Raw genomic sequence first — 24,318 nt, 5'->3', positions numbered from 1 at the left:
AAACCTCTTGGGCCGGATTAACCAGCAGAGGGTCAGAGGCGGTGGTGTGACTGGCATCTCTCTCCCTCTCTTTCTCTCTTTTTTTTCTCTGAGCAGGCTGCGTCTCACGGTCTCAGTTGCCAAGAGCAAAACGAGACCATAAGGCACTCCGATTTCTGATTCAGTACAATCTGCCAGTACAAACAGAGAATACCCAATTGGGGGAAGAGCTGCAACCAAAACCCTAAGCAATCCGAATCAAGTAAGTCAGTGTCCGTACAGACCAATACAAAATGGGGAAGAAACAGCACAGCAAAGATCGCATGTTCATTACCAAAACGGAGTGGGCCACCGAATGGGGTGGCGCCAAAGCCAAGCCCACCTCTACTCCTTTCAAACGCCTCCCCTTCTATTGCTGCGCGTACTCTCTCTCTCTCTGTTACATTATTACATCATTTTGTCTAGGCACATATGTCAAATTTTGTTTACGACCCACTTTGAAATTTGGTGCCAATTTCAATTTTTGATGCAGGCTTACGTTTACGCCTTTTGAAGACCCAGTGTGCACGACCGACGGCAGCATTTTTGAGATATTGTGAGTTTCTTTCAGTGTGTGATTCTTAAGCACTTTTAATTTTGTGGGTTTTTGCCTTTTTTTCTATTTTCAGATTTTATGTGACATATATGTTGTTTTTGGATTTTGGGAAATGGGTGCAGGAATATAATTCCCTATATCAGAAAGTATGGGAAGCATCCCGTCACCGGAGCTCCCCTGAAGCAAGAGGATCTCATACCACTAACGTTCCACAAGAATTCTGATGGTTTGTGCTTGTTAACCTTACATTCTATACATTTTTACAATTTATGCATTCATTGGATAGGGTAGATAGTGGTTTATGCCTAATACAAGAACATGTCGAATGAGACTTTCGTTGAGTTTAGTCGAAGTTTCGAATTCAAGTAAAATAGGAAGTACGGTACTAGATTGAGGTTTTTCTTCAATCTTTGTCAACTCTTGTGTTGACAAAGATGGGGTTTTCTTGTAAAGGAAACAAGCCTGGGCTAAAACTTTTTAGGCGTGCAATTCAAGAATGTCCTAAGTTTGTTAAAGAGCACAAATTAAATAAATTCATGTTTGAAATTGTTAGATATATCAAGCCATGAGTCTGTAGGATGAAGAATGTTAATTTAGTTGGAATGCTTTTATATATATATATATATATATATATATTATGGCTTTAGTGGTTTATTGAAAATAATTGTAGAAGATACAAAATGAGAAACTCCTTCCTTGAGGTAAAGTGGTAATTGCTTTCTCAGCTTTAGAGCAAACATGACTATATCAGTTTTGCATAAAGGAAGATGTATAGAAGTCATAAAAGTGAACTGTGAAGTTATCTTATATCTGGTTAGTACTTTGAAGCCGTAAATGTTACCGGTATTCTTTAGGTCAAACCAGTTTTGACTGGACTGGGGAATGGTATGAAATTTTGGAGAGCATACTTGTTTGTTAGTTAAGAGAACCTAGTTCAAACGGAGTTCTGCGAACATTTTCTTAAGCCCATCAAATAAAATTGTTATAGTGGGTATCTCTACTGTTAATTGTTCTTGATTTTGATCTTTTTGGGTGATAACACCAACATAATTCGCCAATATTTTTTTCCTCTTTATAGTCATGTGAGTATGTCAACACAATTTGTTTTTGTTTGGTTCACTAGTTTTATACTCCTGTTTTGGCAAATTATAGTCTTTTGGTTTGGTATATTGTCTTAGATTATTAAAACCTTTTCTTGCTTTTTGTGTAGGAGAATTCCAATGCCCTGTTTTAAACAAAGTTTTCACTGAATTTACTCACATAGTTGCTGTGAAGACAACAGGAAATGTCTTTTGCTATGAGGTTTGTTATCTTGCTATTATTTAGCATCAGTACTCTTAGTTTTCTTTTCTGTATAATGCATAAAATACATATTGCTGTTCTTTATACTTTTTGCTTTTGCTTTGTAGGCAGTTAAAGAACTAAACATCAAGACTAAGAACTGGAAGGAACTCCTCACAGATGAACCATTTACTAGGGAAGACCTGATAACCATTCAGGTAAAGAATAGTTTTCAGATAAATCCTGTTTTGTTGTTCAAAAGCTTGGAAGTTCTTGTTCCTTGTTTCAATATTACTCATATTTTTATGGATGCCCTTTGCAGAATCCCAATGCACTTGACAGCAAGGTTCTTGTGGAATTTGATCATGTTAAAAATAGTTTGAAAATTGACGATGAAGGTGAGCTAGAGGCTCATTACCATTGTGGGCAGCTGTAGTGTTCTCTTCCTTCTAATCTTTTTTTTTTTGTGATTTTTATTTAATTACTTCTCTTTTTCAGAGTTCAAGAAAATGAGTTCAGATCCAACCTATAACATAAATGTAAATGGAGATATCAAGCAGATGCTGAAGGAGCTTGGAACCGAAAAAGGAAGGCAAACTGCACTGCATGGAGGAGGTGGCAGCAAGGCACAAAATGAACGAGCTGCTGCACTTGAAGCCATTTTAGCTGCAAGGTCACGTATTAAAGAGGATCCCAATTCATATTCGAATGGGGAGGTCAAAGCTCAGGCATACAGTATTGTAGATGCTGCTTCTGCTTCGGTACATGGAAGAAGTGCTGCTGCTGCAAAAGCCACATCAAGTGATAAAACTGCTGCGCGAATAGCTATGCACAAGGCTGGTGAGAGGGCACCAGTGAATGCAAAGATGGTTAGTGAATTTTATCTCTAATGTCTTTTACACAATACTAAATGCTAGGAGTTCCAGTATGATAATTAAAATGAATTTAGTGTCTACTTTTTAAGAGATTACTGTTCTTCCGGCATCAATTATTTTTTCTGTTGCCTGTTTTAACATGAGTATTAATTTCAGGTAAAGAGCAAATTCACCACTGGTGCTGCTTCGAGATCCTTCACTTCTACCGCCTTTGATCCTGTCACCGAAAATGAATTTGAATATGTCAAAGTTGAGAAGAATCCAAAAAAGAAAGGATATGTACAGCTACATACAACACACGGTGATTTGAACATTGAGCTACACTGTGATATAACCCCCAGAGCCTGCGAGAACTTCATCACCCTTTGTGAACGTGGCTATTATAATGGAGTAGCTTTTCATAGAAGCATTAGGTATTGTGAAGTGTTCTAGTTCAAGTTCTGTATTTATTTATAAGTGTCCTCTGTTTATCAAAATGACTAAGGTTAAAGATCTATTATTATCTTCTTCTTTTTTGTATAGGAATTTCATGATTCAAGGTGGTGATCCTACTGGTACCGGGAAAGGAGGCGAATCTATATGGGGAAAGCCTTTTAATGATGAATTGAACTCCAAGTTACTTCACTCTGGAAGGGGTATTGTTAGTATGGCTAACAGTGGGCCCCACACTAATGGTTCCCAGTTTTTCATCCTTTACAAATCCGCAAATCATTTGAACTTTAAGCACACGGTTTTTGGTGGAGTTGTTGGTGGCTTGACCACACTGGCAGCAATGGAAAAGGTTCCTGTTGATGACAATGACAGACCTCTGGTAAGTTTATTATTCTATTATTTTTTCAAAACTAGATACCTATTTTTTTGTTTTCATGCTTATTTTCTGGTAATACCCCCTAACTGATTGTAAGCAGTTTATCATGTGTGAATCTCCGTAATAAGAAGCAGAACCTGTCTACTTTATACATGTTTTTTATGTTTAGTACTGTCTTAAATTGTCTTCTCTGTCTCATGTTGGCTAGAGTGTATGTTGTTGGTTATGTATATCATTTTTTCGTTTGTGTTACATGTGCAGGAGGAAATTAAGATAACGGGTGTCACAGTTTTTGTTAATCCTTACACAGAGCCTGATGAAGAGGAAGAAGAGGTCAAAGATGAGAAAGCTGAGGATGAAGATAATGTATGTGATTCCTTAAATTTGTACTGGTGCTTTTCATATTTTGCTCCCATTTTGTACAATAATAATGCTACTTATATTTTGTTACTTTCAGGAGAAGGTTGGGGCTTGGTATAGCAACCCTGGTACAGGAACAGCAGAATCTGGCCCTATTGGTAGTGGTGGTGTTGGGAAGTACTTGAAAGCAAAGAGTGCTCTACCTGAATCTGCTTCTATTGATGCTGGTCTGACAAAATTTTCCGCACCAAAGAAAAGGAAATTGGGAGTTCCTGCAGGAGAATTTAAAGATTTTTCTGCATGGTAATGTTTTGGAAAAAAAAAAAAAAAAAAATTCCCATATGCTGTATTGTACCATATGTAGATAGTGTTTTGGAGGAGTGATTAGGCAGCATTGTAACCTATTCTTTTGAGGCATAAAAAGAAAAAAGAAAGAACAGATGGAACGTGCTGAGTTTGTGACTGTTTTACATCATTCATAATGAGATGTTTTCCATGAGAAATTGCTTTGTCAGAGTAAAACAGGAGATTTGTCTAAATAGTTTCACTCTCCCTCTTTCTCTCATCACTCACATGGACCTAGTAACAGGTATTAACATTGTTCTTCTATTGCTGCCTTCCTGTTGTTACCAATAACAAGTTCGAATTTCTCTTTCCTAGAATAAATAAATAAAAGAAAGATTATTCATGATGATACTACTAATACTATTGGCTTGTAAGTCTTAACTTCTGGTATAGAAGCCTAAAAAGAGGCTTCTACACTCTGAGATGCAAATGCAAAATCAATATGGGATGTGTGAGAGCATTTAAATACTGGTGACCCAACGTTTAAATGCCCTCTCACATCCTGCATTTCCCCTTACGTTAGAGAAATAAACCTTTTTTATTTTTTTGGCCATTGATTAGAGAAATAAACCTTAACCTAAAAGAAAATAGCTCAACTAATAAATTTTAGGGTATTAAAATATTGTTGAGAAGGGTGGTCTAATAAGCACATGCATGCTGCTTGTCCACTAATGAGTGATGACAGTGGGCAGAAGCAGGGGCGTACGCAGAACATATCTCTGAATCACTACATGGAAGTTCAAAGAATATCTCCTTTTCAGAAATTCCAAATCCAGAAATTGATGACAAAGTTGCAGTTCATGATATTTTATTTTCATTCAGAGATACCAAAACTTACACACGACTTGAATTCAAATGATTTATCATATGTGGAAGTATAAATCACGTTTGTTATTATTTTTATTTTTAGAATAGATCATATTTGTTAATACTAAAGTTAGAACATCTTACCAAACATCAATTGACAATAAAAATAGAATCTGTGAAATACGTGTAGTCAAATTAGTTGATATGCGGATAATGTGGAGCACCTGTTGTCAAATTTAGCTCCATACAGCATGACCGATACCGAATTGGAACAACCAACCCAACATTAATCGACATTAATCGACATTAATTGATACATTAATCGACATTAATAGTCTAGTATGTGAAAGCTGGTCCAAGACACTCTTGGTTACCAAAAAAATTTATTAGAAATTTTATATATTAAAATGCATTAACTATATAATTACAGCTGATATGAAATTTTGTAACAACAACAGTTAAATAACATGATATAGTTCACGATGTAGACGGTAGAGCTCTAATTAATCACATAGTTAAATTAGTTCCACACGTCATTTCCTAACAATAATCGAATAATTTGGTTAACAACTCTTAAATAACCCCACAAGTAGGGCCTCCCAATATCATCAACAAAGGAAAAAACAAGAATTCTCACTTATTAAATAACTAATTCCTAAGAAGGATTAAGAATAAACTAGGCAAGGACAGGGTCATGACCACAACTTTGTAGCTAGCTAGTTTCCCAGTGGTTTTCTGGCCACTTAAGAAATCATCACCTTAATTACTATGATAATTAAGGAGATAAACTCATGATAAGCATGATTTGATGATAAGTGTATGTTGGTCTAAGTACTCAAACTTAATTATTGGTTTTAATCTTATTTAATCTAGCTGCCTTTTTAAACTAGAAAAGATAATGGTGTTTTCTATTAATTCATGACTAAACTAAAACCCACCACACTAAGAACATAACAAGTTGCCATCGCCATCCTAAACCAAAACATATTTTGTATTATTATTGAGGCAGTGACATTTCATCGATCTGTATAATTCATGTTAAAAAAATCTGAAACCAAACAATGAGGTATCAAAAAACCAAAACATCCCTTAATTTTAGCCTTCAATGTTTGTCTTCTTCATACCCTTCTCTCCCCTATATTTTTTCTTTCTTTTTTTATCCTCTTGTTAAGCTTAATAATAAAAAATAACAAGTAGAGAAAATTATAAATTTGATCCACTTATTTTATACATAGTTCAATTTTAGTCCACGATCTTTTTAAAATTCAATTTTGGTCCACTTTTTTTTTTAAGTTATGGTTTTAAATCATTTTGGTTGTGTTTTCTTCAATTATAATTGAAGTATAAGTTATATTTCGTCATTTCTTAGTCATAGGAACCAATTTGAAATATTAGAATCAAAGAGAATTGAAGTTTGGTGAAGTTTGAAAAATCTGTAAATTTTCTAGAAAAAATTGATACTTTCGGGTACCCTTATTTGAGGTCAATTATCTTGAGTTTTTGAATTCCGATTTAAATGATCTTTATATGGTTATAAAGATGAGATACATAGCTTTAAAACAAGTATATGTTTGCTGAATTAGTTGAGATTTGATAGGAAAAAAGACGAGACAAATTTGAGAAAATAAATCTAGACCTTTATTGAACAAGTGAAACAATTAGTGGTCCAAAACAGAACTTAAAAAAGATCGTAGACTAAAATTGAACTAAGTAGAAAATAAGTGGATCCAATCTGTAATTTTCTCTAACAAGTATTTTAACAGTTGCTTGAAATTTTGATCATCCAAATGCATGCATTAATTGTTTCTCACTTACCTCTTAATTTGAATTCCTTAGGTAAGCATTTATGCATAATGTGGTGAGGCTGTTAATATAATATATGCATGTATTATATTAAAACTTATCTGAGAAGAGATTCACACTTAATAAGACGTACATTTTCAAATTAACAAATGAAAATAAATACTACTAAACTAATATCTAGTTACTAAACTTACTACCGGTTAATAAAACTTAAAATACATAAAAGCTAAAAGACGTACTACTGTTAAAAAGTTTTTTTTTTTGTAGTTTATTTGAGCGAAGAAATTTAGTGAAGGGTTCTTTTAATACATTTCAAGGACTATTATTAAACTTTTGAGATGCCAAATAGTTTTTGTTAGAAAATAAAAAAGAAATAACTTTCATTTTTTACTTAGTATATAAATTCTGAAAACCCGTATATATGAATCTGCATTTTGATCACATCATACTAAAAAATAAAGTGTTGAGCTTTATGTCATGAGAAATATATATTATACTTTCTGGGTTTTATAAACTAGTAATTAATTTTGTGGATGTTTCAAGTGAATTATTTTAATATAGAATTATTAATTGTTAATATTTTTACTAAATGGTTTTGCCAGTGGGGTTGGAAACGCCTCTTCTGATCTGAGGGAATATTTCTTCAGTTAATTCTTGGGAATTGAGTGACTTTCCCAAGGCAAATCCTTGAATGTTGGCCATACTCGGTCGGATGGGGAAGATGCCAAGATGCCCTCTTTGTTATGTAATTTATAAGTGATATATCATATATATATGGCTCCCAAGAAAACTTCCTTAAACCCACTTCTCAACAACAAGGGGACAAAGAGTCCAAGCATGGAATTTTCCTAATTATTCAACGAAGAAAACCAAAAACAAGAAGAATCCACCATCCAAATTCCTCTACACCAACTTTTACCAAACTCACCTAATTGACAATTGACAATTGAGAACTAATTGAGAACATTAAAGGAAAGCCACCGCTATATAAATTATTTTTCTGGTCTTTAATTAATATATAAGCTAGCAAGGCTAGCTAGGCTATCCTGGGCAAGGAGACAGATTTTCTCTCTAGAAGGAATTGTATGCTTGAGCTTGAAGACAACAAGGTTAGGACAATGAAAATCCAAGGTGGAGCGAGTATATATAAAGAAGTAGATATTGGCTAGCTAGGCAAATTAAAAAGTTAGTGATCAAGTGGGTTCTTAGATTTTGGGACTATATACCTTACTTACCACATGGGAGAAGAACTATACGGTTGGACTATCTAGAGCATGCAATTAGGCATTGCCTAGCTAGCAGGCTAGCTATCCTGGTGGTGAGATTAGAGCTTGAGTGTGACAGTGTGCATGTGTTTATAAACTATGAAAAATGTGAGTGACCCATAAAATTAAGAACAGAGAATAAGTGGGAATTGGGAAAAGAGTTCAAAGCATGCCCTGGATTTTGGTGAAGGGTACACTATTTTGGTATAATCTATCCACTATTTGATTAATATATGTATTAATGAATGGATGGAATGATGATATTGGTGTATGGGGTTTAAAATAGTAATGCATGCAACAGCTAAGAAAGGAAAAAGTGGTGGGAATTTTGGCAGGGTTTGAAGGGAAGCTAGGCAAAGGCTTAGGAGGCAATTAAGAAATGCGAGAATGAGTGTGAGTGAGTGAGTAAGTGGAAATGATGGTGGCTTTGATGATGATGATGATGCACGCCGGCAGCTTTACTCATCTCTCTCTCTCTCTCTCTCTCTCTCTCTCTCTCTCTCTCTCTCTCTCTCTCTCTCGACCCCCAAAACCAAATTGGCACGCCTGCTCCCACTCAAAGAAATTCCAACTCTCTCTCTCTCAGAGATGTGAGAGTAAAAAGAATGAAAAGCTAATCCACTAGCCATTTGGTGATCAAGACCCTGTTAACTTTTTCTCAGACCTTTGTCCTCTTTTTGTCAGAGGGAATTCTATTTCTAAATGTACACACCATGCACACCAGCCAGTCTATTTCCACATTCTAAGTTCTAACAGATCAGAAACATATTATTACTTTGCCCAGTGTTTGGTCCATAGTATGTATATGTTAAAAGAATACTAATTACCCTTTAAAGACTAAGCTACTATATATATATAAGGCTAGAAAAGAAAACCATGCCCCACTCATGATCCCATTCCTCATCGATTCGACCAAAAGAAAAGCAAATGTTACCCACTTAGATTCCCAACCTCTCCATCATGCACTCCCATATATAATTCATTCAACCTTTTGAGTTTCATATGCATTTTCCACATAATCTAGAGTTCAAATTTTTCTTCAGTTTAAGTTATAATAAGTTCAACTATCAATCTATGCCCTCTAGTTTACACTAAATTTTTTACAATTATTTAACATGCTATATATATTAGCATACTGCATACAGTTAATTATTACCGCAAGTTTATGAAAAATTGAAAATTCTATGGTATATATATATATATATGTATAGAAATATATTTTTAAAATTAAATGTTGATAGATTCACTTTTTTTATGCTAGTTAGAGTATTAATTTATGAATCATTAAATCTCTTTGTATGTCATATATTATTTGTACCGACATACCATAACCAAACTAAATAACTGAGATGTTATTGTCAAAAATTATTAACCACTGTGTCACATATTTTAACATAAATCCTCCAAATTGATAAATTGATAGAGAAACTTACCATATAATAATTATTTTATACTCTGTCCTGCATGGTATATTAGTTTAGTTTCATTCTTCTTACTTATCCAACACAACCTCCTCTTAGCCTCTTACCCTAGTCTTAACTATGTTTTTGAAATTAACCCAGCTACTAAAATCCAACTTCAAGTCAAAGGCACATATCCTCCCCTAGCTTGGAATCATTTTCTATCCCAATCTCTCACAGTTAAAAACACAGAGACCCATCTATCAATCTATCAGCTGTCCAAACACTAACCAAGCAACACACACAGTCTCGATTACACTCTCTCTCTCTCTCTATCTCTCTCTCTCTCTCTCTCAAAGTTTATTGATGTGGGTCGTCAGCTGTAGTAGGTTGTTAAATGGATACCTTGTTTAGGCTTGTCAGTCTCCAATCTGATCAACAACAACAACAACAACAACAACAATCCTCTTTCAACTCCACCACCAGCAGAACCACCACTTCTAGCAGCTCCAGATCCTTCACTCCCCAAAACCACCACTACCCCTACCACCACCACCAAAACGACGACGTAGTCGAAGAAGAATGCGTCAACTTTTTCATGGATGAAGAAGACTTCTCCTCGTCTTCTTCCAAGCACTACTACCATCATCCAAACCACCCAACCCCCCCACCACCTCTCACCACCACCACCACCACTCCTACTCCCGCACCCACCGAATCAGTCTCCTTCTCCCCGGCACGCGACCTCGTCAATTTCGAATTCTCCGGCAACAAGTGGGCCCCAGACCTTCTGTTGGAAACGGCCCGAGCCATCGCCGACAAGAACAGCGCACGTGTCCAGCAGCTGATGTGGATGCTCAACGAGCTCGGCTCCCCGTACGGCGACACCGACCAGAAGCTCGCCTCGTACTTCCTCCAGGCCCTCTTCAGCCGCATGACCGACTCCGGCGACCGCTGCTACCGGACTTTAGTCTCCGCCTCGGAGAAAACATGCTCTTTCGAGTCCACTAGAAAAATGGTGTTGAAGTTTCAGGAGGTCAGCCCCTGGACCACGTTCGGACACGTGGCGTGCAATGGCGCCATCATGGAAGCCTTCGACGGCGAGCCCAAGCTCCACATAGTCGACATCAGCAATACCTACTGCACGCAGTGGCCGACCTTGCTCGAGGCCTTGGCGACTCGAACTGATGAGACGCCGCACCTGCGTCTCACTACGGTCGTGGCCAGCAGAGCCGTCCCCGGCTCTGCTGGCACCACTGCAGTGCAGAAGGTGATGAAAGAAATCGGGACGCGAATGGAGAAGTTCGCGCGATTAATGGGCGTGCCGTTCAAATTCAATGCTGTCCACCATTCCGGCGACCTCTCCGAGCTCAATTTAGCCGACTTAGATATCAGAGACGACGAGGCGTTGGCTATCAACTGTGTCGGCTCGCTACACTCCGTCGTAGCGAACCGTCGCGATTATCTGATGTCTGGTTTCCGGAGTCTCAGGCCGAAGATCATCACTGTCGTTGAAGAAGAGGCTGACCTTGATGTCGGGGTTGACGGGCTTGACTTCGTTCAAGGGTTTCAGGAATGCTTGAGATGGTTTAGGGTTTACTTCGAGGCTCTGGACGAGAGTTTTGCGAGGACCAGCAACGAGCGATTGATGCTCGAGCGCGCGGCCGGCCGCGCCATAGTCGACTTGGTGGCGTGTTCGCCTCCTGAGTCCGTCGAGCGGCGGGAGACGGCCGCGCGCTGGTCCCGGCGCATGCATGGGTCCGGGTTCGGCCCTTTTACGTTCAGCGATGAGGTGTGCGATGACGTACGCGCCTTGTTAAGGCGGTACAAGGAAGGTTGGGCAATGACACAGTGCGCCGACGCCGACCCCGTCGCCGGAATATTCTTGTCGTGGAAGGAACAGCCGGTGGTTTGGGCCAGTGCTTGGAGGCCTTGACAATAATAATATTATTATTATTCTCACACATGCTTCCGAGTCATTCGCACGTGTGATAGGTTTTTTTTGGCACGTGCGTGGAATGGAGTTTGTGTTGTTGCGCGCTTGTGATTTGTGTTCATTTGAAACAGGAGGGGGGAAGGTAGAGTTCGGATCACTAAGGAATATTGCTTGGTTTCAATAGAATTAAGTAAATTAATTTTAATTTTCATCACCCTTTGTTAGTAATGATTTGTGATTTTTTCCTGATTTTATGGAAAATTAAATAGCTTATGGTTTTAAATTTTTTATCATCATTATGGGGAAAATCTCAATTTTTGTTTATTTTAAGCCATTTTATAATTAACGTACTCTCGTAAATTTTTACTCAAATAACATAAGATTTATCATACGCCATATTTATGTAAGCAACAAAAAAAAGAAGCCAGTATAGTCCAACGTACTTTGACTAGAAATAGCCAGCATGTTTTATGCTTAAACTACAATTAGTCAATTAAGACAAAAGGTATACAAAATTAAGCACCGCATGTTTTCTTAACCGTATTTTGGATGGGTTCAATTTTTCTTTGGTTGACGTGTGGGTCCAAAATTAATTGAAATATATTGGGCGGTTTGGTATTTGGTGATGTTGAGGATGATATCAGCTAATAAAAGTATTAATTAAGAGCTAAAAATGGCATTAACTATATAGTAATTGAAGCGTGTTTAATTAATTTAATGGGTTTAAACGTACTATATATATATATATACTATAAAAAGTCGTTATCTATTTTGGTGGCATAGAATCTTAGGACGGCCACAGAGTTGGTTGTGTTTAGGGAATCTGATAAAAAGTGTTTGGTCAATAGTGGCATATAAGGGTTTTAGTGGCCAGCATGCTGTCTTTGATACTTTGAGACTTTGATATGGTCCTCCTCTTCAATTTGCTTCTTTCTTAATCTTATTTTTCTCTCTTCCTTTTAAAAAGGTTCATTAACAAACACTTTGATTTTGTCACTTTTGTAGTTTTGTCTGTGTGCCCCTACCACACCAAGCCTGCCACCAGCTCCATCACACTACTTTTTTTTTGGTGGTGGTGGTGATGGCATTGATGTGTATATATTAAGGTTAATAAGAGATGGTACTTTTGGCCCACGGCTTAAAGATATATGCGAAAATTATTAAAGAAACAAAGAAATTAAAGTGGGAACTTCTTTTCAGAGTGTTGCGATCTTAATCCTTTTGACGAGACTTGCCCCCCTCCACGTTGACATCTATCTCCACTTTCCCTCCACTCTCTCTCGATATCTCTCTTCCAAAATATGAATTTATTTAAAGAGGGTATTGTTGTTTTCTCATTCATATATAATATTGTCAATTTGCACACATTTAAATAAAAATCTATAATTAATAGTTTAGATTAATAGACAATCTATCGTTTTGAAAAAAAATAAATTTTTTTTTTTAGTGACAAAGACATTTGAATTTATGAATTCTTCAATATTACAAAAAGAAATATTATTAGATTACAAGCTAGTTGATTATTTAAAAATGTAATACTTTATTTGTCTTATCCTGAAAAAAAAAAATTAGGGTTAAATACAAAAATAGTTTACGAACTTTACAGTGAATCTCAATTTGGTTCACTAACTATAAAAAATGTCAATTTGGTCCACAAACTTTTCAATTTGTACTAAAGCAGTACAAACGCTAACTTTCATCCGAAAATTAACAGAATTGGTCACATGAAATGTGATGAACGGACTGAAATGTCTCTGAAAATGTGGTCACTTCTTGTGCACATGATTACTTTTTGTTAAATTTTTCGATAGAATTTAACGTTTGTACTGCTTTTGTACAACTTGAAAAGTTCGTGGATCAAATATATTGACACTTTTTATAGTTAGTGGACTAAATTAAGATTCATTGTAAAATTTGAGGACCATTTTTGTATTTAACCCAAAAAATTATATTTTCGTTGTTTTCACTTGACTTTTAATTTAATCATTGTATAATAAATTTAAAAGTTACACCTTTACTTTATCAATTCACTCTAATTTTAAATCAAACGTAAGCGTTGTTTAAATGTGCGCTCATTGCAAATTTGCAAGTATTTTTTATGCTAGACCAAAATATATGTCTTGACACTTAAAATAGAATTGGCTTGTGCTTGTTTTTTAGACTTTTAATTCATAATATATATATATATGTAAAAGTGTACAACTCATATAAAAAGTTGAACAAAAAAACAAGACAAGTACTGTGGAATCCATTTCCATCATGCATGATCATTCAAATATGTCTTTTGGTCTTTTACCTGTTTATAAAGAGAGCTGCTTGGCGTGGTTGCTGGCCCATAGTATACCCCTCTTTTTAGCGCTTCAGCTATATATATGCATTTGCATGGTTTCAATTTCTTCCCTTTTATCACTTTGCCAATATTGGCCAGCTGTTGGCTTTTTTCAACTTTAAACGGGGACCAGACCCGCTTTAACTTGCAACATATGTATATGTTGACCAGAAACAGGTCATCTGGGCAAGCTAGCTCTCTTACTCAAGTCTGCCCTAAAAGCAAAAACGTTTGATGCAAACTATAGCCTATAGGTTACGAATTCGATCAGTACCATATGCATTTAATTATCTAGGCTAGCTGCCAGCTGCCATCTGCAGGACCTTGTTATTAATTAAGGATTGTACTAATGCTTTTGAATGAATAGATTATCCCCAGTGAAGTTAGAGTACGTTTTAATTCAATTGGAAAGAAAAAGTTGGTTGGTTAAATAAACATTTAAAACATAAACACAATATTAACACATAATTCATTCCCCATACGTAAATAAAGTCTTGTAATAAACATTCACAACCTAAAGAAATGAGGTATTAAAAAGAGAAAAAAAAAAAAAAAAAGAGAAAATAATGAATACCATTATAGGGACCCATGATGAATCAGAAGGAAATGAATGAATATATGCAACCCCCCTGAGAAAGAGTTTGATTTATTGGAGGCCCGTAGTTGAGGGGATGTCCTATTCTGGGCTACACTATGATTAGGCCCGAATAATGGTGGTGCCTTAGCCTTAGGTCCCATGCAGGAGTAGCTCATCTCTGAGACTTTGACTCATTGACCATGCCTGACCAATTAAGATTCAAAAGTAAAGACTCAAGAGGAAGCAACCTTGACCTCACCCTGCTGCCCACCCTCTTCCCCGTGCAAAGCCTCTATAATTGGCCCAAAAACAGACACTTTTTTTTTTGGTGGAAAATTAAATGAGCCTATATATTAACCTATGTAACATTTCTATTTACAGTATGTAGATTGGTTTTATTTCTACATATGGCATTATTTTTAGCTATAATCTAACCAATATAGATGGATTTTGTACAAATTTTTCTAAATGTAGCTGTAGCATAGCATATAGCTATGCCAATGTACATACTCTCATAATATCTGATTTTTTAAAAATTAATTTTCTATTGATTTTTTTTTTGTTTGTTTTTTTAACATAGCTAACCACTCATGTGAGTCTTAATCAAGTCCTAAATCCTAACATTTTTCGGGATGGGGACCAAATTTGGCTACACATTTTACCACAAATTATGGTCCAAATCAAAGTTGGTAATGGTATAGCATTCTAATTATTTTATCTTGTTCTTCATTTTGTAGTCACCCCTCTCATGTCTCATGAGTACTGCTATTTATATTATCTTAACTTATTTTTATTATCTTTCTAATAGAAATAAGACATACAAGTGAGTCTCACCTTTATTTCAAGATAATATAAGACATGATTAATTAGAATTGTTGAGAGTAATATGGAGCAATGTCCCACATCGGAAAATTAGAGCTTAACATATGTGCTTATGGTATAGAATTAGAGCATCCAACCCAAAACCAATTGGCAATGGGTGGAGAGACTCAAGACTTATAAGCACATATGTTAAGCTCTAATTTTCCGATGTGGGACATTGCCCCACATTACTCTCAACAAGAATAGCACAAATAGTTTTATTTCCCACCTCATCCATGTTAAATGTCAATCTTTCATCCCCAAGGTGGAGCTATTATTGGGCTTGATTGGGTGGGCTACTAGCCCAACTGAGCCCAACAAATGAAAAATTCTGCATGCGATATATTCGGCCCATCAGCTCCTAGCCCATTCCCAACGGCCAACTTCCTCCTCCTGCGCGCTTCTTTTCTCTCCTTGTAATTTTCTTCGCCATCTTCTTCTTCTGATCTTCTTCTGCTTCTTATTCCTCTAAACTTTTTCGGAACCCTCGTTTTGTCCATTCCTTTTCTTTTTCTCATTCTCTTCCCAGTTCCCCACTCTCGCGAAAGCCACCATACCCACTCACTCCCAGCCCTCTTTGTCCTCCATTTTTGTTCTTCGCTCGGTTCCCTTCCCCCAGGTATTTCTGATTTAGGTTTTAATGTCCAATTTCGAATTTGGGGCTTAATTCTGATTTGATTATGAGTTGAGAATTGAGTATTTGAGTCCGGTGAGTTTGCTCACTTGCTTCTGCTAGAAACCTGGTCCTTGTTGGGTTTAATTTCCTTGTTGAATTTAGGAATCGCAGTTGAGAATTTAGGGTTTTAATTTCCGGTTTCCTGCTGGTTTAATTAGGATTTTAACTATGCTGGCATGCTGTGTTCTTTAATCAAATCAGTCTTGAGGGACTTGCTGGTGATTGGGGTTAATTGTTGCTGAGTAGAGCTTGCTTTTAGGGTGCATTTGGTTGGTTAGTTAGAGTTTCAACCATGTTGGCACGCTGTGTTCCTTAATTAAATTAATCTTGCTGGGTTTGCTGGTTTATTAGTATTAAATTGTTGCTGAGTTGGCTACTATGCACACATCACTCGCACAATGCAAGATTCAAGAAACCTATGCTTTATAATTATATCTTCTTTCTTAAAAACCATTTTAAGTATAAAATTCCTCGTGTGCAAACCATGTTGTAGTAGTAACATTTTCTCTGGTACATAAAACACTGATAGATGGCAATGATGCATGCAAACACATTGTTTGGTAATATCACTTGTGGGAAATTGCTTTCATTGCAAGATAGACAACAATAATGCTTGCAGTGCAAAGTTTTGGCTGGAAGATTTTGGTTTCTTTACGCTATAGACTTTTAGTTGTTGCCTGCTGTGCAGCCATGCATGATTTTGGTATCAACTTATAGGCATCATGGTGTCAAATTGACCTTGTATCGTTGTGTCTCAAGTCCAAAAATTGTGGATAGGTCAATTCTCATTTCTCTGAAATCATTCACATATTTAATTTTTCTTTCTTTTATCAACGGCAAAATTTTCTATATTCTCCCACACATAAATTAATAAAATAGAAGTTTAATGTTTTCTTTTATTCTTTGCTTTTTGTTTTTCTCTTTCGTCGACAATTGGTACATTCTCTTATTAACTAACTATTAGATAAAGATCTTTTATGTTATTTATTATTTAATTATACTTTTTTTAATTACAAGCACACAGTCACCATAAGATGAACACGACTAATCAATTGGCATATCATACATCCAATTTATATTATACAGAATTGCAATACTAATAACAGCGTCCGGGGTGTCATACAAACTACAAGGGTCCTTAATATCTGATGGACCCCTGTACATTGGGGTCTATCTTTGTGGAGTTGGACTTTTTAAATATCATGATATGGACGCATGCTCTATCTATTCCACCCTCAGTCCCTCACTCTCTACGCGTCTAAACTGCGTAGACTGTTCTATCCCCCTTCCTATTATGTTTGTAATTCAATTGAGTTTTCCATATGCTTTTGAAAATTTCTGAATATTGGAATTTTGATTTCCAATTTGATTAGGCACCAGTCGTCGGAAGCTTACGCCGCTTGAACCTGAAAGAATGGTTAGTTCTTTTTTTTTTTTTTTTTGTATGTATTGCTGATTTTTACTGGTTTTTCAGTCACTAAATCCTTTTTAGTAGTTTAATGATTGAATGATTTGTGGATCTGGCCTTTCATCATGTACTGTAACTAATTTTAGAGCAAGCTACACACTTGTGACATTTTCCTGGGGTAATTGCAGGCAACTCTTGCTGATTCATTTCTTGCAGACCTTGATGAACTATCTGACAATGAAGCCGATGTTCTTGTGAGTGAATGCTACAATGCTACCTTTCCTTCTTTGAGAAAATCATTACGCCCATCATTTATAAGCTAGTCAGTGTACATATCTATTTTGATCTTTGCCCTATAAGTCGTAACAAAAGGAAAAAATCTTTTTAGGTTGAAGAGGATGGTGATGCTGAAAACATGGAAGAAGATATTGATGGGGAATTGGCGGACTTAGAAACGCTGAATTACGATGATCTGGATAGTGTTTCAAAATTGCAGAAAACACAAAGATATGCTGATATAATGCAGGTTTGTTAAAGAAATGAATGTACTTTTTTTTTCATTGCACACTTCTTAGTATTGAAACCTTAATATATTCTTGGTGCACAAACTCTATTCTTTTACTGTTTTACTTTATCTTTAGCTTCTTAATTCTTATCCTTTTCTTTGATGCATTAGCATTTAGGATGAGTGTCTGTTGCATTTAACTTCTTTTTTTGTAGGGTAATTCTGTGGACTGTTTCTAAAAATTTTCTACAAGTTGACGACACGTGCATTTCACATATTTCTTGTCTTTAGGATTCTGCATTGCATTTCTTTTAGGTGTTTTAAATGTATGTACAATGTAGGACCCATTTTATAACATTTTAATTAAAGTGAGAAAGAGGAGAGAAATGAGAGTTACAGAAGAAAGATGAGAGAGGTGAGGAAGAAAAGAGTGATAATAGATAAAATTAAAACTAAAATCCATTTAGACTGTTTTTTAGTTTTTATTTTAAAAGTTACTATATGTGTTCTTCCTCCTTTCTCTTTCACATCTATCATCACTTTCTCATCTTTGTCTCCCCTCTCTTTAATTTAAAAATAAAAAATAAAAAATGTCCCACCAAACGGACCAATAATGTGTAGTTTTCCATCCAGTACTCTTCTATGCTCCCCCTGGAATATGCTTATCGACATGTATGTAATGGGACTATGGTGTCTAAATTGTAGAAAGTGGAAGATGCACTTGAGAAGGGTTCTGATATGTCAGATCATGGAATAGTTTTGGAAGACGATCCAGAATACCAGCTGATTGTGGACTGTAATGCTTTGTCAGTTGACATTGAGAATGAAATTGTAATCATACACAATTTTATTCGTGACAAGTACCGCCTGAAATTTCCAGAGCTTGAGTCGCTTGTGCATCATCCAATTGATTATGCTCGAGTTGTTAAGAAAATTGGAAATGAAATGGATGTAACCCTTGTTGATCTGGAGGGGCTTTTACCTTCAGCAATTATTATGGTTGTATCAGTTACAGCATCAACTACGAGTGGCAAGCCACTTCCAGAGGAAGTTCTTATGAAAACAATTGAAGCATGTGATCGAGCCCTTGTTCTTGATTCAGCAAAGAAAAAGGTTCTTGATTTTGTTGAAAGTAGAATGGGGTTTATTGCACCAAATCTTTCTGCTATTGTTGGGAGTGCTGTTGCGGCAAAACTTATGGGGACAGCTGGTGGTCTTGTAGCCTTAGCTAAGATGCCTGCTTGTAATGTTCAGCTTCTTGGTGCTAAGAAAAAAAACCTTGCTGGGTTTTCTACTGCCACATCACATTTTCGTGTTGGTTATGTTGAGCAGACTGAAATATTTCAAACTACACCCCCTTCTTTGAGGATGCGTGCTTGTCGGCTCTTGGCTGCAAAATCAACACTTGCAGCACGGGTGGACTCCACAAGAGGGGATCCATCTGGCAAGACTGGAAGGGCATTACGGGAGGAGATCTGTAAGAAAATTGAGAAATGGCAGGAGCCTCCTCCTGCAAAGCAACCTAAACCACTTCCAGTTCCTGATTCTGAACCTAAAAAAAAGAGAGGCGGTCGTCGGCTAAGGAAGATGAAGGAAAGGTTAGTGCATTATTTCTATAGTTTTATACTTTGTTTTAGTAATTGCTGATTCATATACTAATATTTACCTTTACAGATATGCGATAACAGACATGAGGAAGCTGGCAAATAGGATGCAATTTGGTATACCTGAAGAGAGTTCTTTAGGTAATTTTCTGTCTTGATCTGTTAGTCAATTTAAATTGTAGATTTGCTTATGTTGCATTTGTCTTTTATACATCTGTGGAAGTCACTATGCCCTAGTTGAGCAATAGTTGTTTTTATTTTGCTGATTAAGCAGGAGGAGAATTTGGACATGCATAATTCAACATGCATGTTTATAGTATGCTAGAGTGCACCTTATCTGTATTTTTCATTTTTTAACACACAAGAAAAAAAAAAAAATGAAGTTACAATTTCACTGCAGATTGTGAAATTCTACGGAAATGGGACTTTTTTCTTGTAAGTTTTGGTCTTTAAAGTTATACAAATGTAACCAGGCCAAAAAAAAGTTATTCAAATGTAAGCAGGACCATCTCACTAGTTGGTAAAAAAAAAAAAAAAAGGGACCCTCTCACCTGCAGTTACATTTACATTCGCACGTTTCCTACAATATGGAGATGTCAATTGTCCATTGTGAGGGGACCCACGTGGGCCCCATTTACATGAATGGTTGAGATCTGTGCAATTGCATGGAATCTTTTACTATTGTAAATTAAGAATCTATATCTTATACCTCTTTTTGTTGTTTTTCCTTGATAATAGGGGATGGGCTGGGTGAAGGTTATGGAATGCTTGGTCAGGCTGGGAGTGGCAAGCTGCGCGTGTCTATGGGTCAGAGCAAACTTGCTGCAAAAGTTGCAAAGAAGTAAGCCTTTCCTTGCTGCTTTTAATTATTTTCATGTCCAAGTAAACAATCGTCAAAGTTGATGTGGATTGTCATTTATGTTTAGTTGTGCTGATTTATTGGTCAAAGTAAGAGATAAGCCTTCACTTTCTGATATTAGCTGCATACTCTCTTCAGGTTCAAGGAAAAGCAATATGGAAGCAGTGGTGCTACATCTGGACTGACTTCAAGTTTAGCTTTTACACCTGTGCAGGTTGACTGCACTTTTTACCTTGCACATGAATTATCTCTGTTTTTCATAATTGCATTGGTTTCCAAGCTAGTGAGATAGAAAAAACTTGGGAAATTCTTTCTCAATAACAATTGCCATTTTCCTACCAGGGGATTGAGCTCACAAATCCACAGGCTCATGCCCACCAGCTTGGCGGTGGAACTCAAAGCACCTACTTCTCTGAAACGGGAACGTTTTCGAAAATCAAGAGGATCTAATACTGGAGAAATTTTCTTATATCGGTCAGCTTGTGTTAGCTATGAGTAAGTACCATGAGTGACCTTAGTCTGCTTGTTTGTAAATTATGTTACTGGATGAAGTCATTGTATTACCTCATGCTTGTGATTTAGTAGTTACACACTCAGTGAATGGTACCAAGACTGCAGAATGCGGCTACAGATACCAAAGTTTTTTCAGAAGATGCGCTACTTGATATATGTTTTTGGAAAAAGCTAAACTGATAACTTTCGTAGTATTTTCTTGGCCTTGGCTTCCTTTAGGTCTTCCACTATGGTAAAGCCATTTTTTGTGACCCAAAACCCATTTTGGGTCACAAATAGTGCTGTGACCCAATTCTCACATTTATAGTGCTGTGACCCATTTTGGGTCACAGTGTTTTATACATATTTAAAATATGCCTAATATTGATTAAGTGATATTTAATTGATAATTTTAAATTTAAAGTATAATAAAAATGATTCTAGTGATCTTATTTTAATGAGATCTTTAAAATAAGGTCAATATTGAATATATTTAAAATAAGAAAATTTCATAAATTAGACAACATAAGCCTTACAACATCGGGACTTCAACAACCACAAACAAGAAAAACAACACGATGATTTAAAGGAAAAACAAGTACAACATGATCACTAAAAGGAAAAACAAGAACAATACGATGATTTAAAGAAAAAACAACAACAACAACTGCATTCGACATGATAGAAAATGAATCGAACTTCTTATTCGGAGTCCGATGATGAAGAATTGACACCCCCGTAATTATACCAATCTGTGATCTTCTGTTCGGTTTCACACTCATCACATGGTTGAATCGGAGGGTTCTTCCCGCATGTGCATGGCACGGGTGGTTTGGGCTCTGGCAGGTGGTTCAACCATTGGTGGCGAAGATTTGGGTGGTTGGCTAGATCCTTGAGCTCCAATCTCTTGCAAAATGCACACAAAGGGACCAAAATATCATCCGAACACTTGCAGCACCTCCAGTCTGGTTCTTTTGCACGCTCCATCATTAAACAATAATCGCACAATGGTGCAGCACAGTTAGGGAGGCACTTACAGAAGCTTTGATCGCACTGTTGTTTGGAGATCTCACCGGTGCCTTGCTTGGAGATCTCACCAACGCCTTGCTTGGAGCTCTCACCGACACTTTGCTTGGAAGAGGAAGCCATTTCTAAATGATAGTTATGTGGATGTGTTGGCCTTATAGTTAAACCTTGGTATTTATAGGGAAAAAATGTGCATAACTTGCCCATTGGATTCCCTGATGGATAATTTAATACTCGAATCTCACATGTGAAGCAACAGTGTTATGCATGTGATGGAGTGTGGAGTCAGTGTATAGTCTTGTCATTGGTTCAGTGAATTATTTTGCTATATGTGATGGTTGTGTCATCTCATGTCAGGTAAGAGAAATCAATGCCTTTATTTCATTTCACAAACTGCAACTGACAAACACAAACACACTTAAACGGCAAATACAAAGACAAATAACAAACTTCAGGATCAACTGCGAAGATTAACCTAACAAATCATAATGAGAACAATATTGACGAACCATGATCCAGGTCGTCAATATGTTGGGGCAAGTGGTGGGTTCCCCTCTCGGATCCAGATGTGCTCAATCAAATTAGTTTTTAGGGATTCGTTGACATTTCGGTCCCTAAGCAAATTCCGACGAACATTCATCTCAGGTAATGATGATGGAGCGGCACCGGTCGGACATGATTCTACACCTTCGTATTCAGCTTCTGCCCTTCTAGTGCTCGCTTCTGGGTCTATTGGGTCATCCCTACCGTCATCCTCAGGGCGCTCATCCTCCACGATCATATTGTGCAATATTATGCACGCCTTCATGATATACCCAAGCTCAATCGGACGCCAATAACGAGCAGGTCGTTTTATAATCTGCCACCGGGCTTTTAAAATTCCGAACGCCCTCTCCACATCCTTCCTGTATCCCTCATGTCGAGCGGCAAACAACTTATGGTGGGGAAGAACGGGACTGTGCAATGTAGTGATAAGAGTTGACCATTGAGGGTAGATCCCATCTGCAAGAAAGTATGGAATGGTGTAGTCTACCCCATTCACAGTAAATTTCACCCTGTGGTTTCGGCCGGAAATCATATCATCAAAGAGATGAGAACAGTCCAGCACATTGATATCATTATTCGACCCAGGTATACCAAAATTTGCATGCCATATCCACGTGTCGTACCCAGCAACGGCTTCAAGGATAACTGTTGGGACACGATAATGCCCACGGTACACAGCTTGCTCGGCCATTGGGCAATTTTGCCATACCCAATGCATGCAATCCAAGCTACCAATCATACCTGGAAATCCTCTACGGCTCCCCTTTCGCAAAAGTTTCCTCAAATCGGTCGGGGTAGGCCTCCGGAGATACTCTGGTCCGAAGACGTCAGTGATGGCTCTCACGAACTTCAAGAATGACTGTCGTATGGTGGTTTGGCTAATGGTCATTGACTCTGAGACCAAATCATATGGAATGCCATATGCCATCACCCGCAGTGCTGCAGTCACCTTTTGGTGAGGTGTGCAACCCACTCTACCGACGGCATCAACTGTTGGCCGGAAATACTCATCCTGGAGGCAAACCGCTTCGAGAATTCTATTGAATAGCGGTTGGTGCATGCGGTATCGCCTGCGGAAAGTCACGGTGTCCTCGATTGGCGAGGGGATGAAGTAGTTGTCCATGAGACGTTCGTGGGCGGCTTCTCGATTCCGGTGTGTGTACCGGCGATTTGAAGAAGTACCGCCATGCCTTGGTGTACCGGCGACGACGGTATGACCCATTGACACAATCAACTTACCCACCATCTCCCTTCCATCCTCTTCCCTATCCCATTCAGCATCAGAGTCCGAAGACGAGGAGGAGGATGAATACACATACAAAGTATTCATTTGGGTGTTTATGGAATGAGAAATGATCCTGAAATAAGATTGAGTGTAACATGGTAAATATAGTGGTATTTATACTGAAACCACTTGCATTTGAGATAAGGAATGAATGGTCCACATTCATTTGCTTTATGATGGTGTAGTCATTTCATGCATCAGTCTTATCTACTGTAAAGCATGCATCAGTCTTATCTACTGTAAAGCATGCATCAGTCTGTGGTTAATAAGGGAGAATCCAATGTTGGGTGGAAATGCAAACATGAATTGAATAAATAGCAAACCATGACTTAAAACAAGATTGACGTTCAAATTAAAGGATACAATTAAAGAGCAAACATAATTTAAAACAAGATTAACATTCAAACTAAAAAACACAATTAAAGAGCAAGGTCTAATTCTAATTATTAGGCGGGTACCCCTGGTTTGAGTGAGTGAGGTTGGAAAGATCCGGGTAGTATCCAGATGGAGTGCACTCCGAATGGTGGTTAGCACGCATTTGCCTCCTTGCAATGACTTCAGCCATCTTTTGCTCCCAATACATCCGTTGCCCATCATTCATTTTGGAGAGGTCTTGGCCCATAATATTTTGTTCTTCCCATTCTAGCTGCCTCTCGATCCTCATCCTTTCTCTTGCTTCCTTTGCGGCGTCTCTTT

The 24,318-nt window shown here is 37.2% G+C and overlaps 3 protein-coding genes across 3 annotated transcripts; all 3 read left to right on the top strand.

The window, feature by feature from the left end:
• Positions 1-33: 33 nt before the first annotated feature.
• PUB49 (plant U-box 49) lies at positions 34-4,486 on the top strand. Its single transcript, XM_086243558.1, has 11 exons — positions 34-400; positions 512-574; positions 697-800; positions 1,785-1,876; positions 1,984-2,073; positions 2,178-2,253; positions 2,354-2,724; positions 2,887-3,143; positions 3,253-3,541; positions 3,800-3,904; positions 3,996-4,486. Exons 1-11 carry the CDS (start codon positions 273-275, stop codon positions 4,203-4,205), a joined length of 1,785 nt encoding a protein of 594 aa, XP_086099684.1. The 5' UTR covers positions 34-272; the 3' UTR covers positions 4,206-4,486.
• A 5,182-nt stretch (positions 4,487-9,668) lies between these two features.
• Positions 9,669-11,834, top strand: SHR (GRAS family transcription factor). Its single transcript, XM_086243810.1, has one exon. It carries the CDS (start codon positions 9,916-9,918, stop codon positions 11,452-11,454), a length of 1,539 nt encoding a protein of 512 aa, XP_086099936.1. The 5' UTR covers positions 9,669-9,915; the 3' UTR covers positions 11,455-11,834.
• A 3,787-nt stretch (positions 11,835-15,621) lies between these two features.
• LOC147284303 (U4/U6 small nuclear ribonucleoprotein Prp31 homolog) lies at positions 15,622-20,980 on the top strand. Its single transcript, XM_086244161.1, has 9 exons — positions 15,622-15,840; positions 17,271-17,314; positions 17,494-17,559; positions 17,694-17,831; positions 18,516-19,408; positions 19,485-19,555; positions 20,153-20,255; positions 20,412-20,487; positions 20,616-20,980. Exons 2-9 carry the CDS (start codon positions 17,312-17,314, stop codon positions 20,721-20,723), a joined length of 1,458 nt encoding a protein of 485 aa, XP_086100287.1. The 5' UTR covers positions 15,622-15,840; positions 17,271-17,311; the 3' UTR covers positions 20,724-20,980.
• The last annotated feature ends 3,338 nt before the right edge of the window (positions 20,981-24,318 follow it).

This window comes from Dryas octopetala, chromosome 5 (genome assembly GCF_963921425.1).
Source record: "Dryas octopetala chromosome 5, drDryOcto1.1, whole genome shotgun sequence".
In the NCBI taxonomy this organism is placed as follows: Eukaryota; Viridiplantae; Streptophyta; class Magnoliopsida; order Rosales; family Rosaceae; genus Dryas; species Dryas octopetala.
Note: the sequence above shows the minus strand (reverse complement) of the source record. Positions and strands in the feature narration are given on the sequence as shown.